Source organism: Phacochoerus africanus, chromosome 15 (assembly GCF_016906955.1).
Source record: "Phacochoerus africanus isolate WHEZ1 chromosome 15, ROS_Pafr_v1, whole genome shotgun sequence".
In the NCBI taxonomy this organism is placed as follows: domain Eukaryota; kingdom Metazoa; phylum Chordata; class Mammalia; order Artiodactyla; family Suidae; genus Phacochoerus; species Phacochoerus africanus.
This window is the reverse complement of record NC_062558.1, coordinates 46,019,544-46,046,835: the sequence shown is the minus strand read 5'-3', so window position 1 is coordinate 46,046,835 and position 27,292 is coordinate 46,019,544. Positions and strand designations below refer to the sequence as shown.

General features: G+C 39.8%; 1 protein-coding gene across 2 annotated transcripts in view; it reads left to right on the top strand.

Moving 5' to 3' along the window:
- Nucleotides 1-259: 259 nt before the first annotated feature.
- TTC28 (tetratricopeptide repeat domain 28) overlaps nt 260-27,292 on the top strand; it is a 606,162-nt gene continuing 579,129 nt past the window's right edge. For both annotated transcript variants that reach the window (XM_047762349.1, XM_047762348.1), the window contains exons 1-2: nt 260-477; nt 21,180-21,458. In XM_047762349.1, the coding sequence (XP_047618305.1) occupies nt 376-477; nt 21,180-21,458 (381 nt within the window). In that variant the 5' untranslated portion in view covers nt 260-375. The remainder of the gene's footprint in view (nt 478-21,179; nt 21,459-27,292) is intronic.

Sequence of the window (27,292 nt, the reverse complement as noted above, 5' to 3'; positions counted from 1 at the left end):
AGCAGGTAAACAAAAAGCAGGAGTGCCGGGTAGCAGCTCAAGGGTTTTGCCCCGCATGGTCCGTAAGACTCCAGGCGGCAGCGCCCAGCCAAGAACCGCTAGCGCTCAGGCCTAGACTGGGCCGATGCGGAGGGCGTTGGCGCGACTCTGGGAACAGCGGATGACTCCCGAGGGCGCGGGGAGGGGGCTAGCGAGTGCGCGCGTGCGCGGTCGGGGGGGGCCGCGGAGGCGCGCGGGGAGCGTGCGCGGCGGGGGGTTGGTGTGAGCTGCCGCGGCCGCGCGCGGCACGGCGGGAACATGGCGCGCGGAGCCGGCGCGCGCGCCTAGCTGGCGGGACCGTTAGCTCGAGGCGGACGCGGCCCGGGTCCCGCGGCGATGGAGCAGTCGCTGCCGCCAGCGCCCGAGCCCATTCTGGGGTCAACCCCGGTACGGAGCCAAAGGCACCGGGAGCCCGAGTCGCCTCCGGCGCCGGCGCCGGTGAGTGTGTGAGGGGCGCGGGCCGGGAGACTTTCTTTGTGAAACTCCGTCTGTGCGAGCCGGGCCGGGCCTCAGTGGCTGAGGAGCGCCTGTAAGGCGGAAGCCGCCCCACCGTCGAGGTTCGAGCCCTGCCTCGAGCGGCTCGGTGGCGGGACCGGGTCTGCCGCCTGCCCGCCTGGGTTTCTGCGGTAGTGTGTGCGCGCGGGGTGGGGTGGGGGGCGGGGGGTTGGTATACAGTCGGCGCCTAATGAGCGCGGTGCCTTCCCCCGGCCTCTATCCCCGCGGGGCGGTGGCTGCCGGCGACCCCGGGCCCACGGGAGAGGTAGACGGCAGCGGCTGGGGGGGACAGGTGTCGGCGCAGCCCCAGGAAGCTCAGGTGCAGGCAGCCTCAGGTGGAATCTAAGGGAATGAGCTGTCCGTCTTTGGAAGGGAACAAGTCCGTCAGTGGCTCAGCACAGAGTGATTTTAGATTGCCTTACATCCACCTCGGCTTCCTAGTGTGTTTTCGGTATCTATCCCTCAGGGTGAAGGACGCTGAGTGAAATTAGACTTTGGAGGTGTGGCGGGCCGCTGGATGGGATGGGATGCCCATGAGCACTGGCCTTCCAAACAGCCAGGGCAAAGGAGTAATCAGGAGCGCTTGATAAAAATACAGGCGTCACAACTCATGCCAGGCCCACGAACTCAGACTCTCCAAGGCAGAGGAACTGATTCTGAATTTTTCAAAAGCTCCAAAGTTATTGTAATCAGGCAGATTTGACAAGCACTATTTTACGGTAAGCTTCCTGCGAGCAGGGACCTCTTCTGTTTATAGCTCACCATGGCATTCTGGAACCGCGCCAGTGCTTGGCACATGGTAGATGGTTAGTAAATATTTGTAGGAAGACTTAAAGAGTTTTCAAAATAGTTCTTGGGGATATATTCAGGACCTTTTTTGATATTAATATCTATCAGATTTACTGCATGATGTGATTCTTCTCAGGTCCCAACTTTTGTGACTTTACAAATGCCTTGTTTTCAGTATGTTTTAGGCAAAGGCAGGCTATATATTGCTTAGTATAAACCATCAACTCTGTATACCTTAGGTAAGTTAATTATGAAACAAAATTCTGAATAACAAAAATGTATTTTTTTTTCTTCATTTGGGAACACTAGGCTTATAGGATTTTGTTCTTTTGAGGCAGGTAAATATTTACATTTTCATCAAAGCAAATCTGAATTACTGTTTATTCAGAAAAATTTGGCAATTTGCTTAAACCTCTCAGTATTTATAATCTTAATGTGATTTTTTTTTTCTTTTGGTCTTTTTAGGGCTACACCTGCAACATATGGAATTTCCCAGGCTAGGAGTCAAATTGGAACTGTAGCCGCCTACCTATGCCACAGCCACAGCAGCGCTGGATCCTAGCCCTATCTGCAACCTATACCACAGCTCAGGGCAACGACGGATCCTTAACCCACTGAGTGAAGCCAGGGTTTGAACCTGCATCCTCATGGATAATAGTCGGGTTCATTACTACTGGCCACAAGGGGAACTCCCTTATGTGATGTTTTGAAATTGAGATTTATGTTTAGTTCATAGTCAAGGCTAAAGTAGAATTGTTGGATTGAAAGTTATTCGATATTTCAGGGGCTGTTTTTTTTTTTAAATGTTTTTTGAATTTCAGTAGATTTAATTTCAGTAGTTGTTCATGAACAAAATATGAATGTATAGGAAGACAGTATTTTAGGAGTTGAGATTGCACCTGAGGAAGAAAAGTTGAAAATTAGGTGCTTTTTTCTCTCAATGTTTCTTTTTTGTAGTTTATGCAGATGTATTTTATTTTTATTTTATTTTATTTTATTTTCCCACTGTACAGCAAGGGGATCAAGTTATCCTTACATGTATACATTACATTTTTTCCCCCCACCCTTTGTTCTGTTGCAACATGAGTATATAGACATTGTTTTCAATGCTACTCAGCCGGATCTCCTTGTAAATCTATTCTAAGTTGTGTCTGATAAGCCCAAGCTCCCGATCCCTCCCACTCCCTCCCTCTCCCATCAGGCAGCCACAAGTCTGTTTTCCAAGTCCATAATTTTCTTTTCTAAGGAGATGTTCATTTGTGCTGGATATTAGATTCCAGTTATAAGTGATATCATATGGTATTTGTCTTTGTCTTTCTGGCTCATTTCACTCAGTATGAGATTCTCTAGTTCCATCCATGTTGCTGCAAATGGCATTATGTCATTCTTTTTTATGGCTGAGTAGTATTCCATTGTGTATATATACCACCTCTTCCGAATCCAGTCATCTGTCGATGGACATTTGGGTTGTTTCCATGTCCTGGCTATTGTGAATAGTGCTGCAGTGAACATGCGGGTGCACGTGTCTCTTTTAAGTAGAGTTTTGTCCGGATAGATGCCCAAGAGTGGGATTGCGGGGTCATATGGAAGTTCTATGTATAGATTTCTAAGGTATCTCCAAACTGTTCTCCATAGTGGCTGTACCAGTTTACATTCCCACCAACAGTGCAGGAGGGTTCCCTTTTCTCAGATGTATTTAAAAAATTCCTTTTAACTGCAATGTAATTGACATATAACATTTTAGTTTCAGGTGTAAAACATGATTTGTTACTTGTATGTATTGCACAATAATCACCCCAATAAGTCTAGTTAACATTCATCACCGTACATAGTTACAAAATGTTTTTCTTGTGATGAGAACTTTTAAGATCTAGTCTTTTAGCAACTATCAAATACACAGTATGGTCTTATTAACTATTGTCACCATGCTGTACATAACATCCCCATGACTTTTTTTAAAAAAGTGTCTTAAAAAAAAAAAAGTTTTGTTTAGATGTAATTAATCTTACTACATGTAGTCTTTTGCAACTATCTTCTTTCACTTAGCACAGTGGTTTTGAGGTTCATCCCTGTTGTACATGTATCAGTTCTTTATTCCTTTTTATTGCAGAATAATATTCAATTGAATGGATATACCACATTTTATCTTTTCATTAATTGATAGACCTATTTTCCCCCCACCCCCACTACTTTTTTCCCCCCACTATTTTTGATTGTAATGAATAATGCTGCCATGAACATTTGTGTACAATTTTGTGTACACAAAATTTTGTGTGGACAGATATTTTCATTTCTCTTGGCATTTCTCAATTTTTGAGTTATATGGTGATTCTATTTTAACCTTTTCATTAATTGAAAAACTGTTTCCTAAGGCACTGCATCATTTTGTATTCCTATCGGCAGTGTTTAAGAGTCTGTAATCTTGCCAGTACTTGTTATGGTTTGTCTTTTAACTTAGCTATCCTAGTTGGTGTTAAATGGTATCTGATTGCAATTTTGATTTGCATTTCCATGATGACTAATGATGTTGGGCATATTTTTTTGTGTGCCTTTTGGCCATCTGTATGTCTTTGGAGAAATATCTGTTCAAATCCTTTGTCTATTTTGAGGGGTCTGATTTTTCATTGGATTGTTTGTTCTTCTATTATTGAGCTATTGGAGTTTTTAAAATATTTTGGATACTAAATCAGATGAATAATTTGCAAATGTTTTCCCCCATTCTGTAGATTGTCTTTTCACTTTTTGGACTCTGTCCTTTGTTGCAAAAAAAGTTTTAATTGTGATGAAGTCCAAATTAGCTGTTTTTTCTTGTGTTGCTCATGCTTTAGGTGTCATATCTAAGAATCCATTGCCAAATTCAAAGACATGAATGCTTTCATGCCCTATGCTTTCTTCAAAAATTTTTATTTATTTTATTTTTTTTTTGTCTTTTGTCTTTTTTTTTGTTGTTGTTGCTATTTCTTGGGCCGCTCCCGTGGCATATGGAGGTTCCCAGGCTAGGGGTTGAATTGGAGCTGTAGCCACCAGCCTACGCCAGAGCCACAGCAACTCGGGATCCGAGCCGCGTCTGCAACCTACACCACAGCTCACGGCAACGCCGGATCGTTAACCCACTGAGCAAGGGCAGGGACCGAACCTGCAACCTCATGGTTCCTAGTCGGATTCGTCAACCACTGCGCCACGACGGGAACTCCAAATTTTTATATTTTTAATCCTTATATTTAGGTTGTTGATCCATTTTGAGTTAATTTTGCTTGCAGTGTAAGACAGTGATCCAAATTCATTCTTTTGCTTATGATGATCCAGTTGTCCCAGCATTATATATTGAAAAGACTATTCTTATCCCATTAAATGAAAATCAGCTGACTATATGTTAGATTTTAATTCTGGATTCTCAATTTTATTCTATTTCTATCCATATGCCAGTACTACAGTATTTGGTTACAGTAGTTTTGTGATAGGTTTTGAAATTAAGTGTAAGTCCTATAACTTTGTTCTTCTTTTTCAAGATTGTTTTGGCTTTTCTGGGTCCTTTACAGATGGATTTTAGGATCAGCTTATCAATTTCTGCCCAAGACTAGCTGGCAAAGATTTTTATAGGGATTGTGTTTAATCTATCCTTTCAGTGATACTTGGTAATTTTCAGACCCAGGTCTTAAACTTCTGAAGAATTTTTCAAAGTATTTATTTTACTTTATTTGATGTTGTTGTACATGGAACTATTTTAAACATTTCATTGCACATCATCATTGTTCATTATCACTAGTTTACTGGTACTGTATAGAAGATATATAGTTGAGTTTTGGATATACCTTTTAACTTCATCATTTAGTGGTAATCTGTTCCAGTTTTCTGTTTCAAATCTTTCCTTAAAAATAGTGAGGAAGAATGGTCTTTGAAAGCTGCATCAAGTATGGATGCAGATCTAGGTTTATATCTCTTAAGTTTTATCTCTGCTACTTACTAGTTGACAAATCCTGTTAGACCTCTCAGTGTTCTCGTATGTATAATGGGATAGTAATATCAATCTCAAATTACTGTTAAGTAAAAGAGAATGTAGTTGGATATTTAGAACAATGCCTTGCCTGTGGTACAGGACTGGTATTTGTTGTTTATCTGCTTTTGTTAATTAGCTCTATTTAAAAGCAAGCCAAAAAGCAAACAAAACCACTAAACCAAAAAACAAAAACAACAAAAAGCCCAAACAAAAAACCCAAACAAAACCCCTCCAAAAAAATCTCACCCAACCCCCCCGGAATAAACAACCCCAAAACCACAGACAAAAAAAAAAAAAAAGAAAAGAAAGAAAGAAAACCAACAATAAAAAACTAACCCACAAAAACCCACTAAGAAAAAACCACAAACAAAAACCTCAGACCTCTTCCTGTCCCCATCACTTTTCTGTGATCCAAATCTCTGTGAGTGCTGGAGGAACAGTAAAAGATAAAGTCTCTCAACCACACAGTTGTATTATAAAAGCCTGCTAAATCTGGGCTGCTGTAGATGATATTTGACAATGTATTTGTAAGTAATATTAAAAATAATAAAAGTGTAACTGAAAGCTGTTTGCTTTTACCCCACAGTTCTTAGTAATGTGCTGTTCTTTTACTACTTATTTCTCCTAAAAGCAGAAGCAATATTTTTTCATTAAATTTGATGGTTACAATTCTTGCTTCTTTTGAATGATTGTTATTTTTTAAAAATCTTAGAGACAAAGCCTGATGTTTGAATTGGAATGTAATGGTACTTTTATTTTGGTCTCTCTCTCTTTTTTTTTTTTTTTTTTTTTTGCTTTTCTAGGGCCGCACCCATGGCATATGGAAGTTCCCAGGTTAGAGGTTGGATCTGAGCTGTGTCTGTGACCTACACCATAGCTCATGGCAACCCTGGATCCTTAACTCATTGAGCCAGGCCAGGGATTGAACCTGGCCAGGTTTGTTCCTACTGAGGCACAGCAGGAACTCCCTATTTTGGTGTCTCTTTAGTAACTGGAGTAGATTGCTGTTTTGGGCAGGAGGAAACCAGAGACACGATATAGTCCAAATATGATGGCTGAAACATATCATGTTGATTGAGTGTGTATTTACTATGAACCAAAGAAAATAGTTTTTTACACTGTAAATATTATTTTAAAAATAAAAACTTACTCTCAAAATCACAATTATAATTAAATTTACAACTCAAAAATCTAAAGATTGATAACTCACAGACATTTCTATAAGAAAATTTTAAATCAGGAGTTTACTTTGTGCCTCAGTGGTTAATGAACCCAACTAGAATCCATGAGGACGTGGGTTTGATCCCTGGTCTTGCTGAGTGGGTTAAGGATCGGGTGGTGCAGTGAGCTGTGGTGTAGGTAACAGACAAGGCTCGGATCTGGTGTGGCTCTGGCTGTGGCTGTGGCATAGGCCAGTAGCTGGAGCTCTGATTCAACCCTTAGCCTGGGAACTTTCATATGGAGCAGGTGTGGCCGTAAAAAAGCAAAAAAAAAAAAAAAAAAAGGAAAGAAAAAGAAAATTTTAAGTCAATCAATGTATTTATTAAAACTTATTATTTTAAAAGCTGCATATATACATTGTATAAAATTAGAAAATATAAGACAAGGAAAAATAGCCCCTATAGGAGTTCCCTGGGGGATTTGGTGTTGTCTCAGCTGTGGCTTGGGTTTGATCTCTGGCCTCAGGAACTTGTGCATGCTGTGGGTGCACCCCCAAAAAATAACCCCCATAACATTACCTATACAGTGGTAACTACTATTAATACTTTAATACATATCTGTCTGGAACTTTTTATGTGCATCTTTCTATATAACAGTATTTGCACACATACACTCAAATGTATATAGGTATTTTAACTAAAGTAAGATGAAACAGCACAAAATGTCTTTAATTTTTATTATATTTAAAATCAGCTTTAGGTATAATTTATGTAAAATAAAATGGATTAACTTTGAAGTGTATAGTTTTATGATTTCTGACAAATATATACAGTTGTATAATTACCATCACAGTCAGTAAAAGTAGTAGAAGACTGTTTCTTTTTATTACTGAGTACCATTCCAAGGTTTGTGTCCTGAAGTTTGCTATCCATGCACCAGTTGATGAACATTTGGGTTGTTTTCTGGTTTTTAGTGACTGCAAAGAGAGCTACTGTTAACATTCACATACAAGTCTTTATGTGTTTCATAATACAGACACACACATGTATTTTTGGTAGGTATTTAAGAGTGGGATTGCTGGGTTGCAAGGTGAACATATATAGATACTGTTTTGAAACCTTTTCTTCAGTCATTGATTCCCCCCTACCTGCTTTCCATTGAAGTAAATTTTCCTTGTATTAAATTCTCAGACAATATTCAGAAATTTTCCTATCTATCCCAAGATGTTCTTTAAAGCTTTTCAGTCAAAATCAGTATCTAAACTAGGACCATACCTCAGTTAATGTCACTTTAGTTTCCTTTAATCTAGCATCGTCCCTTTTTTCATGGCACTGACTCATTGAGGAGACCAAACCAGTTGTCCTGTAGTTGTCTTCTGGATTTGTCTGGTAGTTTCCATGTGGTGTCATTTATTTTGTTCCTTTATTTCCTATAAACCAGAAGCTGTATAAAAAGACTTGATGGATCCAAGTTAAATATTTTTGGCTAGATTATATCATTGATAATATCTACTTAATGTTGCAATATAAGGTTCATTTTATCATTAGTATTTTTTTGCTATTGAGAAATGGCATCAGTGATAATATCCTTCTATTTTTTAACTAGAGATCAGAGACTAGTCCCTTTTACTAGAGATCAAAGGTGAATTGGGATATTGAAAAGGCAGTAACAGTAACTAGAGAGTAGAATAATAAAAGGGGGGAAGCATGTGTCATAACATGGTTCTAATTGCCCTTGCTGTGGCCGCTGGAATTTGAGCAAAAGGATGAGTACTTTGAGCAAAAGGATGAGTACATTGTACTAAATTTATTATTGAATTTTATCGATCAAAGATAAAATTAACTACAGTGTAAGCAGTTTATTTTATTTTTTGGCTGCACCCATGGCATGTAGAAGTTCCTGGGCTAGGGGTTGAACCACTGCAGTGAAAATGCTGGATCCTTAACCTGGTGTGCCCACAAAAACTCCATAAGTAGTTTATTTTCAAGTATTTAAAGTGATTAAACTAAGACTAAATGTAATACCTGACATAAATATTTGTTGAATGAATGATGAAAAATCAGATAATGAATGAAAGTATTAAGCAAAATGAGGCTATATAAAAATAATAGTTAAGATGGTAAAGGAATGATTCTAATTTCATATGCATCCCTGAAATAAAAGGATTTGTAAAGTAAAATCACTGCTTGTATTATTCTTGTTGATTGATGAGGAGAATCAGTGGGTTTTTTTGTTGTTTGTTTGTTTGTTTTTTGGCCTCACCCATGGCATGCAGAAGTTCCCAGGCCAAGGATTGAACCTGTACCACAGCAGTGACCTGATCCCAGCAGTGACAATGCCGGATCTTTAATTGCTAGGCCACCAGGGAACTCTGGGAATCATTCCTTATGGTGTAAATTAAAAGTTGTTAACTAAAAACAAAGCATAATTAATGCTATAAGTTGTTTATTGATTCACAGCATTGTAGCATTATGTAGTGGTCAAAAGCATGAGATCTGCACCTTACTGTCCCATCAATAAAGTGATAATGCTAATAATGCTACTGTTGCCTACTTCACAGGATTGTTGTCAGAATTGAATGAATTTATATTATATGTATATACTACTTAATACAAATCCAAGCACGTAGTAAGTACTAAATAAATGTTACATGTGGTTTTTATTGTCATTGTTATTACTACTGTTGACCTAAACCAAATACACTGCCAGATATTTCTCCAGCAAAAACGGGTTTATTTGGGATCTGCAGAGAATTGCAATTTGGGGTCTGCAGTCATGACAAGCACACATGGCAAGGGAAGGAAAACACTTTTCTTTCCTTTTTTTTTTTTTTTGGCTGCCCTGAGGCATATGGAGTTCCTGGGCTAGGGATCAGATCCAAGCCAAAGTTGTGACCTAAGCCACAGCTGCAGCAAGGCTGGATCCACTGGACACAGGGATCGAACCTGTTTCCCAGTGCTCCCAAGATGCCACTAATCCTGTTGCACCCCAGCAGAAACTCTGGAAAACACTTTTATAGAAAGGAAAAGGAAGTTGGGAGGACTTTAGTAAACAAAGTCCATGGCTTTTCATTGGGTTAGTCCTTGCCAGGAAAGAAGAGGAGCCTTTCTTCTTCCTGTGGAAGCTCCCTGTTCTGGTCTCCCAACTCAGCATTTAACTGAGTTTAATTACTTTTTAACATTTTCTGTTTTTTTTTTTTTTAAACTCCCCCTTTTTAATCAAGATCTTTCTCTGAAAGCATCTCTTATCAAGAGTCATGTTTTCTAGGAGTTCCCGTTGTAGCTCAGTGGTTAATGAATCCAACTAGGAACCATGAGGTTACGGGTTCCATCCCTGGCCTCACTTAGTGGGTTAAGGATCCCGCATTGCTATGGCTGTGGTGTAGGCCGGCAGCTGCAGCTCTGATTTGACCCTTAGCCTGGGAACTTCCATATGCTGTGGGTGCAGCGCTAAAAAGCAAAAATAAATAAATAAATAGGAGTTCCTGTCTTGGCTTTGCAGAAACAAACCTGACTAGCATCCATGAGGACACAGGTTCGATCCCTGGCCTCAATCAGTGGGTTAAGGATCTGGCACTGCCGTGAGCTGTGGTGTAGATTGCAGACAAAGCTTGGATCCTGCATTGCTGTGGCTCTGGCGTGGGCTGCCGGTGGTAGCTCCGATTAGACCCCTAGCCTGGGAACCTCCATATGCCACTAGTGCGGCCCTAGAAAAAGACAAAAAAAAAAAAAGAGTCAGGTTTTCTAATTTCAGTGGCTTTTTCTTCTTCAGTGTAAGGAAGGACCTTTCCTGGGTATAATATGTTGGAGGGAAAGTGCACAGAGAGGAAACTTAATGACGTTGCATTTGAGTAACAGGAAGGGGTAGGAGGGAGAATTCTCAGGAACGTTTTATCTAAGATCCATATGTACTACTCAAGATCATAGACATTGGAGATCATTTTAAGTGCTATGTCATCATCAAAAGTTTGATGGCAAATTTCCAACAAGCCTGGTCCAGATATCTTGGGAAAGCTGTCTCATCAGATGTCATCTGTTCAATTTCAGGAAATCTTTATTTAAAGGTTACCAGATGATGTACAGGTCCAGTCAGGTTTTGGTGCTTTCTTTAAGTGTGTCATGTGAATCCAAGTGTCTGTTCCTTGGACTTTGTGGAACAAGGGTTGATTAGCAATACCTTATAAGGCCCTTTCCAGGGAGGTTGAAGAGAGCTCTTCTGGAGCTGTCTTTTCCAGTAGATGACATCTCCAGGTTTCAAGGTGTGATGCTTAAGTTCTTTGTTTCCTGAGAGTGCATCATGAAAAGATTGCTTTACCAAAGGATTTTTTTTTTTTAATTGAAGTGTAGTTGATTTACAATGTTTGGTAGTTTCTGATGTATAAAAAAGTGATTCAGTTATATGTGTCTGGGTGTATGTATGTATGTATATATGACTAAACCACAGGGTTGAGGGTGGTAAGAGCAGTGAAAGCATTGTAAAACCAACCAGAGCGCACAGACTTGTCAAGGTACCTGGCCAGTAAAATAGGTTCCTTGGTCACTTGAAGTTTGAAAGGAGTTCCCCAGGTAGGGATAATTTCTTCCAAAAGGACTTTTTAGTCCCAGAGGAGACAGTAGTCTACCTGCAAGGGAAGGGTACAGATCACAATTAAAATATATTTGTATCCATGAGATAGATGAAGTTGTATGAAATCCATTTGCCAGACCTTGAATGGTCTATTAAGCAGTTTAAAATGTCTGGGAGAAGTATGAACAGGCTTCCCTTGGTTGTATTTCAGATAAATGAGACAAGTGAGGTAGGTGCTTTTTGTGGCCTTGTTAATGTTTCCTCACCAATATTGATTTATGAAGACTATCATTTTGTCAGTAGACCAGTGGTTTTATCACATGTACTGTGGTGAGAACGGGGAATTTTAGAGTCTCTGGTAGGACTGGGTTGTTATTTGGTCCAAATCAGAGCTTTCTCTTTTTATCAAGTCAACAATTGTTGAATTTCCAATCTTCTTTTTCTTTTCTGAGGGCAATTGTTGGGTTTCTCTAATCTAAGTTATAATTTGGGGAAATACCCCTTTCGACCATGATAGAGATTTGGCTGTTTTTGGGTCCTTTAAAGGCAACATTCCTTGTGGAAATGTCAGCAAGGTGATTGACCTTAACTTCCAGAGAGTCAGATTGAGAATACCCTGGAATCTTCAATTATAAGCATAGTGTTAGTGTTTTTGACCCTTTACATTCCAAGGGAAGAATATAAATTCATGAATTTAGAATTTAAGAAGACAGAAATGCATTGAATGTCAAGACAACTTGGGCTTTTGTTTATTTTTGGCCATGGCATGCAGAAGTTCAGGCCAGAAATCAAACCCGAGCCATAGCAGTGATAACACCGTATCCTTAACCACGAGACCACCAGGGAACTCCATGTGTGGCATATTTCTTTTTTTTCTTTTTTGGCTGCCCTGGAACATATGAAGGTTCTGGGCCAGGAGTTAGATCCCAGCCACAGTTGCTACCTACACCATAGCTGCAGCAGCCCAGGATCCTCAACCCAGTGTGCCCGGCTGGGAACCGAACTTGTGTCGCAGTGCTCCAGAGACACCACTGATCCCCTTGTGCCATAGCAGGAACTCTAAGACAATTCATTTTTGGTATATCAAAATAATAATCTGGAGTTCCTGATGTGGCTCAGTGGTTAACAAATCCGACTGGGAACCATGAGGTTGCGGGTTTGATCCCTGGCTTCATTCAGTGGGTTAAGGATCGGGCATTGCCGTGAGCTGTGGTGTAGGTTGCAGATGTGGCTTGGATCCCGTGTTGCTGTGGCTCTTGTGTAGGCTGGCGGCTACAGCTCCGATTGGACCCCTAGCCGGGGAACCTCCATATGCCACAGGTTCAGCCCTAGAAAAGACAAAAAATAATAATAATAAAAAAAGAAAAGAAAATACCCTGGAATCTTAATGATAGCTGAAGTAGCAGGTAAAAGTTGTATCCAATAATTCCTGAAAATAGGGGCCACTTTATATTTCATTTCTGATAAAAGTGAGAAAGCCACGATATTTCCACAACATTTCAAAATCTTGAGCTATCTAAAGTATATTTACTATTAATATACATATTGGTAGTTTTGTCCTTGGCTAAAATATGGACATAGCATAAAGTGTTTCACTTTATTGCACTTTGCAGATATTGCATTTGTTACAAATTGAAGGTTTGTGGCAACTCTGCATCAAGCAAATCTATTGACAGCATTTTTCTAACAGCATTTGCTCACTTTGTATCTCTGTGTTACATTTTGGTAATTCTCACAATATTTCAAAAATTTCCATTATTATTATATTTGTTACAGTGATCTATGATCAGTGATCTTTGATGTTAGTATTTTTTTTTTAGTGTTTATTTTATTTTTGTCTTTTTAGGGTTTCACCCATAGCATATGGAGGTTCCCAGCCTAGACGTCCAGTCGGAGCTGCAGCTGCTGGCCTATGCCATGGCCACAGCAATACCAGATCTGAGCCGCATCTGCGACCTACACCACAGCTCATGGCAACTCTGGATCCGTAACCCACTGAGCAAGGCCAGGGATCAAAGCTGCGTCCTCGTGGATACCAGTCAGATCCATTTCCGCTGATCCACGATGGGAACTCCTGATGTTAGCATTGTAATTGTTTTAGAGCACCACGAATTGTACCCACATAAGACTCAAACTTAATTGATAAATATGTGTGTTCTGACTGCTGCACTGACTGACCATCCTCCTGTGTCTCTCCATTTCCTTGGGCCTCCCTGTTTCCTGGGACACAACAGGATTTGGCCAGTGAATAACCCTACAATTGCCTCTGTGTGGTCAAATGAAAGGAAGATTGCAAATCTTTCATTTTAAATCAAAAACTGGAAGTGATTAAGCTTAGTGAGGAAGGCATGTCAAAAGCTGAGATGGACTGAAAACTAGGCTTCTTGTGCCAGTTACCCAAGTTGTGAATGCAAGGAAAAGTTCTTGAAAGAACTTAGAAGTGCTACTCAAAAAAAAAAAAAAAAAAAAGTGCTACTCCAGTGAACCCAAAGATGATAAGAAAGAAAAGCAGCCTTATTGCTGATGTGGAGATAGTTTTAATGGTCTGGATAGAAGATCAAACCAGAGGCAACATTCTGTTAAGCCAAAGCCTCATCCAGAGCAAAGCCTTAACTCTCTTCACTTCTGTGAAGGCTGAGAGAGGTGAGGAAGCTGCAGAAGATATGTTTAAAAGGTTGGTTCATGAGATTTAAGAAAGAAGCCATCTCCATAACATAAAAGTGCAAGTTGAAGCAGCAAGTGATGTAGAAACTACAGCAGGTTATCCAGAAGATCTAGCTAAAATAATTCATGAAGGTGGCCATACTAAACAACAGATTTTCAATGTAGATGAACCAGCCTTCTATAGGAAGATGCCATCTAGGACATTTCATAGGTAGAGAGGAAAATTCAATGCCTGACTTCAAAGCTTCAAAGAATAAGCTGACTCTTACTAGAGGCTAATGCAGATGGTAATTTTAAGTTGAAGCCAATGCTATTTACTATTCAAGAAATCCTAGGGCCCTTAGGAATTATGTTAAATCTACTCTTCCTGGATGACAGCACATCAGTTGACAACATGGTTTACTGAATATTTTAAGCCCACTGTTGAGACCTCCTGCACAGAGAAAAAGATCCCTTTCAGAATGGTACTGTTCTTTGATGATGCACCTGTCACCCAAGAGCTCTGATGGAGATGTACAAGATAATATTGTTTTCATGCCTGCTAATACAACATCATTTTGCAGCCCATAGCTTAAGGAGTAATTTTGATTTTCTGGTCTTATAATTTAAGAAATACATTTTGTAAGGCTATAGCCACCATAAATAGTGATTCCAATGATAGATCTGGGCAAAATAAACTGAAAACATTCTGGAAAGGATTCACCCTTCTAGATATCATTATGAACATTCATGATTCATGGGACAAGTTCAAAATATCAACATTAAGGGGAGTTAGGAAGAAGTTGATTTCAACCCTCATGGATGACTTTGAGGGGTTTAAGACTTCAGTGGAGAAAGTAACTGCAGATATTGTGGAAATAGCAAGAGAAACAGGATTAGAAGTGGAGCCTGGGAGCTGGGAGTTTCCTGATGTCCTAGTAAGTTAAGGATCTGGCATTGTCACTGCCATGGCACAAGTTCTATCCCTGGCCTGGGAACTTCCACATGCCATGAGTGCGGCATATGGAGGTTCCCAGGCTAGGGGTTGAATCGGAGCTGTAGCCACCGGCCTACGCCAGAGCCACAGCAACGCGGGATCCGAGCCGCGTCTGCAACGTACACCACAGCTCATGGCAACGCCGGATTGTTAACCCACTGAGCAAGGGCAGGGACCGAACCTGCAACCTTATGGTTCCTAGTCGGATTCGTTAACCACTGCGCCACGACGGGAACTCCTCTTCTTTTTTTTTTTTTTTTTTTTTTTTTTTAGGGCCACTCCCGAGGCATGTGGAGATTCCCAGGCTAGGGGTCTAATGGGAGCTACAGTTGTGGGCCTGTACCACAGCCACGCCAGATCTGAGCCATGTCTGTGGCCTACACCATAGCTCATGGCAATGCCGGATTCTTAACCCCCTGAGCGAGGCCAGGGATCGGACCCGCAACCTCATGGTTCCTGGTAGGATTCATTTCTGCTGCGCCATGACGGGAACTCCTAGAATGCATTTTTCTTTTAAATTATTGGGCACTTGGTGGTGATGATGGTGTTGGAGTTCTCTTCTAGTATTTATAGTCTTCCTGCACTGGCACTAACTTTTCCATGGTGTTTTTATTTGCTTTCAGAGGCCTTACTTAATAGTTTACATCACTGTTTCAAGCATTTCTGGCTGGTTAGGTACTCTACCAAAAAGGTACTCTGAATTTACACTGTACAGTATCTTCTCTCAGATTGACAGTATGCAAAATAAAAGCTCTTAGAGGTCTTCCACCAAAGAAGAAACACTCTTTGTTAATCCCCGTCTCCCGAGGATTTAGGGGTTCCTTGGACCATGTTTTAGAAATATTACTTTGTATTTCTGTATATGAGGTAATAGAAGGCAGACTCTTTCTCTTCTTAATTTGATTCTTATCTATTTTGGCATTGAACCAAAGTACACTGAGAAGCAGGAAATGCTGTAATAGTAGGACCATGTCTTTTTCACTTTTAGGCTGCATATGAACCTAACCATTTTACTTTTAAAGGCTATTATTGCTATTTTTATGTTGACACCTCAGTCCTCAAATGTAGAATTTGTTTCTTTGTTTTTATTTTTCTTTTTATGGCTGCACCTGCAGCATATGGAAGTTCCTGGGATGGAGGTTGAATTGGAGCTGCAGCTGCCAGCTTACACCACCCACATCTGGATCCGAGTCACATCTGAGACTACGCTGTAGCTTGTGGCAACATCGGATGCTTAACCCACTGAGTGAGGCCAGGGAAAACGTCAGGTTCTTGACCTGCTGAGCCTCATGGCAACTCCTAGAATTTGTTTCTAGTACTTTGGGTAGTAGTCGCCTTAAGTAAGGTCATGTTGACTATATTTTCCAAAATGAAATCAGCCTTATACTTTATTAATGTCTTAGACATTAGTTTGATGATGTGGATAATTAAAATCAAGGTGGTTCAGAAAAATCCTGGTTGTTTGATAAATATTCCATAGTCCATTGACTTTCAAGAAATATGTTTCATGATCATAATTGGAAAAAAAACCCCTTACTGGAATACATTACTGACCACTTCCAATATGAGGAAGTTGAAGGTTATTTGGGCATTGATATTTGAAACGTCTAGGGTTTTTTTTTTTTTTTTTTGCTTTTTGTGGCCACACCCCTGGCATATGAAAGTTCCCAGGGTAGGGGTCAAATCAGAGCTGCAGCTGCTGGCCTACACCACAGCCACAGCAATGCAGGACCCGAGCCTTGTCTGCAACCTACATCACAGCTTATGGCAATGCTGGATCCTTAACCTACTGAGTGAGGCCAGGGATTGAACCCGTGTCCTCATGGATACTAGTCGGGTTCGTTAACTGCTGAGCCATGATGGGAAGTCCCGAAGTTTCTGGGATTAAAAAATTTTTTATTTATTTATTTATTTAATTTAGCTATTTTAGGGCCACACCCACGGCACATGGAGGTTCCCAGGCTAGGGACTGATTTGGAGCTACAGCTGCCAGCCTATGCCACAGCCACAGCAACTTGGGATCCAACCTGTGTCTGTAACCTACACCACAGCGCATGGCAACGCTGGATCCTTAACCCACTGAGCAAGGCCAAGGATCAACCCTACATCCTCATGGATCCTAGTCGGGTTTGTTAGCTGCTGAGCCACAAAGGGAACTCCTATTTTTTAATTTTTTCTTTCTTTTTTTTTAATGGCTGTACCTGTGGCATATGGAATTTCCTGGGCCAGGGATTGAATCTGAGCTGCTACTGTGATCCATGCTGCAGCAGCGGCAATGCCAGGACCTTTAACCCACCTGGTTGGGGATCGAACCTGTGATTCTGCAGTCGGATTCTTAACCCACTATGCCACAGCAGGAACTCCCTAGGATATTTTAAATTGTCCTGGAAATTTAGAATATGATATCCCGGTAAACAAGGGAAGAATCTGATTGCCCGTGAGGGCGATTAGCTCTGCCTTCTTCCTCCTCTCTGTGAAGTCTGTTCTTTTTTTTTTTTTTTTTTTCCAGGGCCGCACCTGTGGCATATGGAAGTTCCTGGGCTAGGGGATCAAATCAGAGATACAGCTGCCAGCCTACACCACAGCTACAGCAACAGCAACACCAGGTCCGAGCTGCATCTGTGACCACACCACAGCTTTGCAGCCACACTGGATCCTTAATCCACTGAGTTAGGCCAGGGATCAAACCTGCATCCTCATGGATACTAGTTGGGTTCATTTCCAGCTGAGCCACAATGGAAACTCTAGAGTGTGTTCTTTTTAGTGCAAATACCTCTGTGAGGAATCTGTCGCTTTTGTAGATGTCTGTGTGTTACATATTAGATCCATCCACTTAAAAAATTTTTTTATTGGAATATAGTTCATTCACAATGTTGTGTTAGTTTCAAGGGTACAGCAAAATGAATCAGCTACGCATATACATACATCCATTCTTTTTCCCCATATAGGTTATTACAGAACACTGAGTAGACCTCACTGTGCAATACAGCAGATCACTGCTAGTTATCTATTTTATGTACAGTAGTGGGTATCCCATCCTCCCAGCCCCCCCCCTCCGACCCCCTGCCTGCTGCCATTGTTTCCCCTGTGGTAACTGTTAGCTTGATTTTGAAATCTGTGCCTTTGTTTCTGTTTTATAAACAAGTTCTTTTGTATCATTTTTAATGTGATTCCACATATAAGTGATATCATATGATATTTGTCTTTGACTTACTTCGCTTAGTATGATAATCTCTAGGTCAATCCATGTTGCCACAAATGGGATCATTTTGTTCTTTTTATGGCTGAGTCATATTGCATTTCATATATGCACCACATCTTTATCCATTCTACTAGTAATGGACATTTAGTTTGTTTTCATGTCTTTGCTATTGTAAATAGTGCCATAGTGAACATTTTGGCGTATGTACCTTTTCTAATTATGGTTTTCTCTGGATATATTCCCAGGAGTGGAATTTCTGGGTCATGTGGTAGTTATACATTTAGGTTTTTAAAGAATCTCTGTACTGTTTTCCATGGTGGTTGCACCAATTTACATTTCTTCCAGTAGTGTAGGACAGTTCCCTTTTCTCCATACTCTCTCCATTAATTATTGCTTGTAGACTTTTTGACCATGGCCATTCTGATATTTTATTACAGTTTGTTTATTTATTTATTTAGTCTTTTTAGGGCTGCACCCAAGGCATACGGAGGTTCCCAGACTAGGTGTCGAAACATAGCTGTAGCTGCTGGCCTTCACCACAGCCACAGCAACCCCAGATTTGAGCCGTGTCTGCAACCTACACAGAAGTTTGTGGCAACACTGGATCCTTAACCCACTGAGCGAGGCCAGGGATTGAACCTGCATCCTCATGGATACTAGTCAGATTCGTTTCCCCTGAGCCGCAATGGGGAACTCCTTCATTGCAGTTTTGATTTGCATTTCTCTAATAATTAGTGATGTTGAGCACATTTTCATTTGCTTTTTGGCCATCTGTCTCTCTTCTTTGGAGAAATGTTTAGATATTCTGACCATTTTTAAAAATTAGATCCATCTACTTTTGAATGGAGGGACTGGACTGAGTCTTAAAAGACATTGGGAAGGAAATTATACTTTTTGTTTTAATTTCACTTAGGGCAAGGCTGCTTGAAATCCCAAACTGTCTCTCTTGATGTTGCTATCTTAAGTTTATATCCTTAGGACTCTAAGGAGTTTATAATTTTCCTATTTTAAAAATGAGTAACATTCAAAATTTAAAAAAAGAGTACATTTGACTCATTTACTTCCTTTTGTTTTAAGGTCAGTGCTGTAAAGTCATAGAAAACTTAGTGATTTGGAAAAATCAACATCAAAGACAGGTCTTACATTGCCAAGATACAATTTATAGCAGATTTTTTTTTTCTTTTGATGATCTTCCAAAACTGATGTTTGTCTTTGGAATTCCATGGGAGTAGCCAAATTACAGTTACCAAATTTGCCAGTCTAATATGATTCATTGGTACATGAAAATTTATTTTTTAAAAGCTTATTAAAATTTTAAAATAATTTTGGGGTTCCAGTTTTGGCTCAGTAGTGATGAACCTGACTAGCATCCATGAGGACATACGTTTCTATCCCTGGCCTCGCTCAGTGGGTTAAGGATCTGGTGTTGCTATGAGCTGTAGTGTAGGTTGCAGATGCAGTTTGGATCCCTCGTTGCTGTGGCTGTGGTGTAGGCCGGCAGCTGTAGCTGTTTCCACCCCTTGCCTGGAAACTTCCATATACTGTTGGTGTGGCCTTAAAAAAAGGAAATTTTTGTTTTAGAAATTTTGTTTATTTGTTTGGCTGCACTTGTGGCATACAGAAGTTTCCAGGCCTGGGATCAAATCTGAGCCATAGCAGTAACAATGCCAGACACCTTAACTGCTAGGCCACCAGGGTACTCCTAAAGGTTTATTTTTATTTTTATTTTTTGCCTTTTCTGGGGCCGCTCCCACAGCATATAGAGGTTCCCAGGTTAGGGGTCTAATTGGAGCTGTAACCACTGGTCTACGCCAGAGCCACAGCAACGTGGAATCTGAGCCACATCTGCGACCTACACCACAGCTCAGGGCAATGCCGGTTCCTTAAACCACTGAGCAAGGCCAGGGATTGAACCTGCAACCTTATGGTTCCTAGTCGGATTCGTTAACCACTGCACCACAGTGGGAACTCCTTTTTTTTTTTTTTTTTTAATTTAAAACTTATATATGTTCATTGCCTAACATTTGGTAACAGAAAATTTTAAGAAAATGACTCATAATCTTATTTATTTATTTATTTTTGTCTTTCTAAGGCCACACCCGCAGCATATGGAAGTTCCCAGGCCAGGGGTCGAATCAGAGATGTAGCTGCCAGCCTATATCCACAGCCACAGCAACACAGAATCTGAGCCGCACCTGCAACCTACACCACAGCTCATGGCAATGCCAGATCAGTTAACCCACTGACTGAAGCCAGGGTTGGAATTCTCACAGATACTAGTCAGGTTCATTACTGTTGAGCCACAATGAGAACTCCACATAATTGTATTTTTTTTTTAGGGCCACACCCTTGCCATATGGAGGTTCCCAGGCTAGGGGTCGAATTGGAGCTATAGCCGCTGGCCTATGCCATAGCCACAGCAATGCCAGATCCAGCTGCATCTGTGACCTACACTGAAGCTCATGGCAATACCAAATCCGTAACACACTGAGTGAGGCCAGGGATTGAGCTTTTGTCCTCATGGATGCTAGTCAGGTTCGTTTCTTTTGAGCCATGACAGGAACTCCCCACTCATAATCTTATATCCAAAGATAACTTAGCATAGTCAATTTTTTTTTTTTTTTTTTTGCTATTTCTTTGGGCTGCTCCCTCGGCATACGGAGGTTCCCAGGGTAGGGGTCTCATCGGAGCCATAGCCACTGGCCTACACCAGAGCCACAGGAACGCGGGATCTGAGCCGCGTCTGCAACCTACACCACAGCTCGCGGCAACGCCAGATCCTTAACCCACTGAGGAGGGGCAGGGACTGAACCCGCAACCTCATGGTTCCTAGTCGGATTCGTTAACCACTGCGCCACGACGGGAACTCCATCCATAATCAATTTTTAATCTTGTTCCTTTCAGTAATTTCTTAACTTTCTTAACATAGTTGAGATCATTTTGTCTACATAGGTTTGTATTTTGGTGTTTTTTATTAGTCTAACCTTAAATTGCCAAGGAAAAGCCTGAGTACTTTTTTTTGCATTTATTTGTTCATTCTCTCAATCAAAAAATATGTAATATATAAATATATTTGTTTATAACTATGTATGTATCAACAGACACATACATAAATATGTATTTCACCTACTATGTTGGCTGCTTCTTGGAAAGTTTATTGTCTTTCAGGGCACAAAAGTTAACTATAATATAAAGCAGACCCTGAAGAATGTCCTTGTTCTCTTGAAGTTCAGACAAGGAACCTCTCTAGATTATCTGAACTTTGTCTCACAAAGTTTCTTTGTTTGTAGATTCCTCTCTTTGGTGCTAAGACTATTGGCCAGAGAAGTCCTGACGGACCAGTGCTGAGCAAAGCTGAATTTGTTGAGAAAGTTCGTCAGAGTAATCAGGCCTGTCATGATGGAGATTTCCACACAGCTATTGTTCTGTACAATGAAGCCCTGGCTGTTGACCCTCAGAACTGCATCTTATACAGCAATAGATCTGCAGCCTATATGAAAATCCAGCAGTATGACAAGGCACTGGATGATGCAATCAAAGCTCGACTTCTCAATCCCAAATGGCCAAAGGTAGAAATTTCATTTACTTTCACAGAATCTTTTGTGCTGATTTCTTGTTTTAATATAACACTTTGTTGACTCAGTACAGTTATTAATATTTTAATAGTTTGTACTTCAGCAAGATGTGGAGTGGCTTCATTGAACTGATACACTAGTGAATGGTTTCCTTTTTTTATGCTTTGGAATTATGCTTTCTATGTCTAAGTTTAATTTTTTTCTCTGTGTTTGAAATTTGAATTTTTTCACTCAGATTCTTTATAGGATGTGTTCTATTTGTTTATATAGGTTTTGGACATCTCTTTTTTGCACAAATGTTTTAGGTGGAGTAAGATAATCATGTTTCTTTCCTTCAACTGAAAATAATTTTATTCTCTCTCAGTGACTGCTTGTTTTTAGAATGATATTTAATCAAAGAATTTTTTTCCTGATCATTCATTGTAATTATCTATATTCCCTTGAATAGTTTAAGGCTTAAATTGTTATCTTTGATTTGTATATACTTTATTGTCAGTGTGCCTCTTCACCATCTAGCCCCTAGTTTATTTTAGAAATTATTTCTTTTTCTTTTTTTTTTGTCTTTTTGCCTTTTCTAGGGCCACTTCCCACGGCATTATGGAGGTTCCCAGGCTAGGGGTCTCATCGGAGCTGTAGCCGCTGGCCTACGCCAGAGCCACGGCAACATGGGATCCAAGCCGTGTCTGTGACCTACACCACAGCTCAGGGCAATGCCAGATCCTTAACCCACTGAGCAAGGGCAGGGACCGAACCCGCAACCTCATGGTTCCTAGCCGGATTCGTTAACCACTGCGCCATGATGGGAACTCCTAGAAATGATTTCTTAAGATGTGACTGAAGTATTCGAGATCTTTTTTATTGAACTACAAAACCATTTGATCCTCTTCGTGGCTTTCTGTTGGGTTAACAAAAGTTAGAGGATAATTCCTAGAAATTGAAAAATGATTATTACTGATTATCACTAATATGTCATATTCATGTTATTTCCCATTTTAATTCTTGTAAATATTTTTGGCCTCATTCAGTGGAATTTCTAGTATTGCTGCTACCTTATGAATTATTTAGTATTCTGTAATTCCCCAAAGGATTTCTTTTTATAACTATAATCATTGTAAATGATATGTCATCATTTGGGAGTTAGAATGCTGTTTTCAAAGGATAGACTTAGGTTCAAATTCCTTCTCTTCTATTAATGAGAAGATGACTTTGGGTAAATCTCTTAACCTCTCTGGGGTTAAAATAAATGGGATAATACTTATAAAGCCATTTAAGAGTTATATATAATTTGTTACTTGTACATACTAGGTAGGTATCTGCTATATAATAGTTATGATTGTGACTTTTTTTTATCTTTTGTCTTTTGTCTTTTTAGGGCCACACCCATGGCATATGGAGGTTCCCAGGCTAGGGGTCTAATTGGAGCTGTAGCTGCTGGTCTACGCCAGAACCATAGCAACGCGGGATCTGAGCCGCATCTGCGACCTACACCACAGCTTACAGCAACGCCGGATCCTTAACCCACTGAGCAAGGCCAGGGATCGAACCCGCAACCTCATGGTTCCTAGTCAGAATCGTTTTCGCTGCACCACAGAGGGAACTCCTGATTGTGACATTTTTGTCTTTTTTTGTTTTTTTTTTTTGCTCGCTCCCGAGGCATATGGAGGTTCCCAGGCTAGGGGTCTTATCGGAGCTGTAGCCGCTGGCCTTCGCCAGAGCCACAGCAATGCGGGATCCGAGCCACGTCTGCAACGTACACCACAGCTCACGGCAACGCCGGATTGTTAACCCACTGAGCAAGGGCAGGGACCGAACCGGCGACCTCATGGTTCCTAGTCGGATTCGTTAACCACTGCGCCACAACGGGAACTCCCTGATTGTGACATTTTTTACCAAATGTTCAAATTAGTAAATTATTGTAGCAAGTCTTGGTCTGTATCTTTCTTCCTTCCTTCCCTCTCTCCCTCCCTTCCCTCCTTCCTCTCTTTTTTCTTTTTCTTTCTTTCTTTCTCTCTCTCTTTTTTGTCTGTGATTGATACAGTGACCCTGATATAGAGAGCTTAAATTTCAAATTAAGTGTGTCCAGTCTTTCCTTTTTTGAATCCATTTATCTTGTGTCCTTCTTATATTTGTGAATAGCTTTAAACTTTTATCTTTTTCCTTTTTCTATGTCATTTCCACTTTATCTTGTCTACCTCTTGTAACTTTTTAAATTTTCTTGCCACTCCTGCAGCATATGGAAGTTCCTGGGCCAAGGGTTGAATTGGAGCTGTGGCGTGGCCTACACCACAGCCGCAGCAACACTAGATCCTTAACCCACTGAGTGAGATCAGGGATTGAATCTGCATCCTCACAGAGACAATGTTGGGTCCTTAACCTGCTGAGTTGCAATGGGATTGACTCAGTAAAAGTTATTTTTTTAATGTAAAGATCCAAGGGCTCCAGAGGTTGAATGGAGTTTTTAATTTGTTTATTTTGTTTGAATGAAAGAATGATCTTGGTGTGATATGGACTATAAAAGAAGTATGAACAAAAGGACTATGAGAGCCTCCCCCACCCCATGAAAGAATAAGCCCAGTTCCATTATGATACCTTGTCTCCAACTGCCTCTTAGCTGTTTTTCTTTGTCCTGTTTAATAAATATTTGTCTTACTCAAAGTTATAAGACTTTTCTTACCTTTTTTCTAGAATATTTATAGTTTTTACCTTTGAGTCTATGACTCATTTTGAGTTAAGTTGGCGGTATTGTATGAGATAAGGGTCAAAGTTTATTTATTTATTTTCCATATAGATAACCATGTTTGAGCAACATTTGTTGAAAAGACTATTCTTTCCCTGTTGAATTATCCTTGGCACCTTTGTCACAAACAATTCAACCATAAAAGTAGGGGGTACTACAGGACTCTCTATTTTGTTCCATTGATTTATTATCTGTTCTTATATCTGTCCATATCAAAAATATACTTTTTGCTTACTGCTTACTGTTTTATAAATCTCCACTTCAGGGATTGTGAATCTTCTAACTTAATTCTTCTTTTTATAGATTGTTTTTACTATTCTCTGTTTTTGCATATATATATATATATATATATTTAATTAAAAATTTTTTTTCTTTTTTTTGTTTATTTCTATTTAAGGCTGCATCTGTGGCATATGGAAGTTCCCAGGCTAGGGGGTGGAATCTGAGCAGTAGCTGCTAGCCTATGCCACAGACACAGTAAAACCAGATCCAAGCTGTTTTCAGTGTTCAGATCCTGCAAATCTTTTATTAAATTTATTCCTAAGTGTTTTTTGATGTTATTATAAATGGGTTAAAAAATTTCCATTTTCTGATTTTTAATTGCTAGTCTGTAGAAAAAAATGTATTTTTGTACTCAGTGTCATGTGACCCTGTTGAATTTTCTTTTAAGTTCTAGTAGCATTTTTTTTGAAGATTCCTTAGGATTTTTTCTGTATATGATCATGTTGTCTGCAGGTAATGACGATTTTACTTTTTCCTTTTTTTTTTCTTTGCGTATGCCTTTTATTTCTTTTCCTTGTTCCATTGTACTCATTAGGGTATCCAGTACAATTATGAATAGAAATGGTGAGAGCTAACTTCCTTTACTCATTCCTGACCTTAGTGTAAAATTAGTGAACTTTTTATTGTTGATGATAATGCCCTTAATCAGATGGAGGATATTCCCTCTAATTCCTATTATGATTGAGTGATTGAATTTTGTAAATTTTTCCTTTATCTATTGAAATTATATATATTTTTTCTCATTTAATGTGTTAATGGAAATTAAATTGATTTTCTTTTGGATTGTTAAGTCAACTTTGCATTCATGGGATAAATACTACTTTGTCATTATGTGTTATCCTTTTTATGTTCTGTTTGATATGGTTTGCTATAGTTTTCTTAAGAATTTTTACATCTGTGTTTATGAGGGATATTGATCTCTGTTTTGTTTCCTCATGATGTCTTTGCTGGTTTTGATAACAGAGCGATATTGGCCTCATACAATGAGTTGTGAAGTATTCCCTTTTCTTGTGTTTTCCGAAAAAATTTATGTAGGATTGCCATTGTTTTGTCTTTAAGTATTTGATAGATTTGACTAGTCAAGTCATCTTTACCGGATTTTTTTTTTATTACTCAAATGAATTTATCACATCTGTAGTTGTATAATGATCATAACAATCTGATTTCACAGGATTTCCATCCCAAAGCCCAAGCACATCCCCCCACCCCCAAACTGTCTCCTCCGGAGACCATAAGGTTTTCAATGTCTATGAGTCAGCATCTGTTCTGCAAAGAAGTTCAGTCTGTCCTTTTTTCAGATTCCACATGTCAGTGAAAGCATTTGATGTTGGTGTCTCATTGTATGACTGACTTCACTTAGCATGATAGTTTCTAGGTCCATCGATGTTGCTAAAAACACTGGTATTTCGTTCTTTTTAATGGCTGAGTAATATTCCATTGTGTATACATACCACTTCTTCTTGATCTGCTCCTCTGTCGATGGACATTTAGGTTGTTTCCATGTCTTGGCTATTGTAAATAGTGCTGCAAGGAACATTGGAGTACATGTGTCTTTGTGAGTCATGGTTTTCTCTGGATAGATGCCAAGGAGTGGGATTGCTAGGTCAAATGGTAGTTCTATTTTTAGTTTTCTGAGGAATCTCCATACTGCTTTCCACAGTGGTTGGACCAATTTACAATCCCACCAACAGTGTACTAGTGTTCCTTTTTCTCCACACCCTCTCTAGCACTTATTGTTTGTAGACTTTTTGATGATGGCCATTCTGGCTGGTGTAAGGTGGTACCTCAGAGTGGTTTTGATGTGCATTTCTCTAATAATGAGTGATGCTGAACATCTTTTCATGTGTTTCTCGGCCATCTGTATGTCTTCTTTGGAGAACTGTCTGTTTAGATCTTCTGCCCATTTTTTGATGGGTTTGTCTGTTTCGTTGGTATGGAGCTGCAGAAGGTATTTATAAATTTTGGAGATTAATCCCTTGTCAGTCGATTCACTTGCAAAGATGTTCTCCCATTCTGTGGGTTGTCTTTTTGTTTTGTTTAGGGTTTCCTTTGCTCTGCAGAAACTTTTAAGTTTAATTAAGTCCCATTTGTTTATTTTTGTTTTTATTGTCAATACTCTCAGAGGTGGATCTGAGAAGATGTTGCTGTTGTTTATGTCAAAGAGTGTTTGGCCTATGTTTTCCTCTAAGAGTTTGATAGTGTCTGGTCTTATACCTAGGTCTTTAATCCATTTTGAGTTTATTTTTGCATATGGTGTTAGGGAGTGTTCTAATTTCATTCTTTTCCATGTGGCTGTCCAGTTTTCCCAGCACCACTTATTGAACAAACTGTCCTTTCTCCATTGTATATTCTTACCTCCTTTGTCATAGATTAGTTGGCTATAGGTGCGTGGGTTTAATTCTGGGCTTTCTATCCTGTTCCACTGATCTATTTTTCTGGCTTTGTGCCAGTACCATGTGGTTTTGATGACTGTTGCTTTGTAGTATAGTCTGAAGTCCAGGAGCCTGATACCTCCTGCTCCATTTTTCTTTTTCAGGATGTCTTTGGCTAGTCTGGATCTTTCGTGCTTCCAAACAAACTTTAAAATATTTTGCTCAAGTTCTGTGAAAAATGTCCATGGTAATTTGATAGGGATTGCACTGAATTTGTAGATTGCCTTAGGTAGTATAGTCATTTTGATAATATTAACTCTTCCAATCCACAAGCATGGTATATCTTTCCATCTGTTTGTGTCATCTTTGATTTCTTTCATCAGTGTCTTACAGTTTTCAGAGTACAGGTCTTTTGTCTCTTTAGGTATGTTTACGCC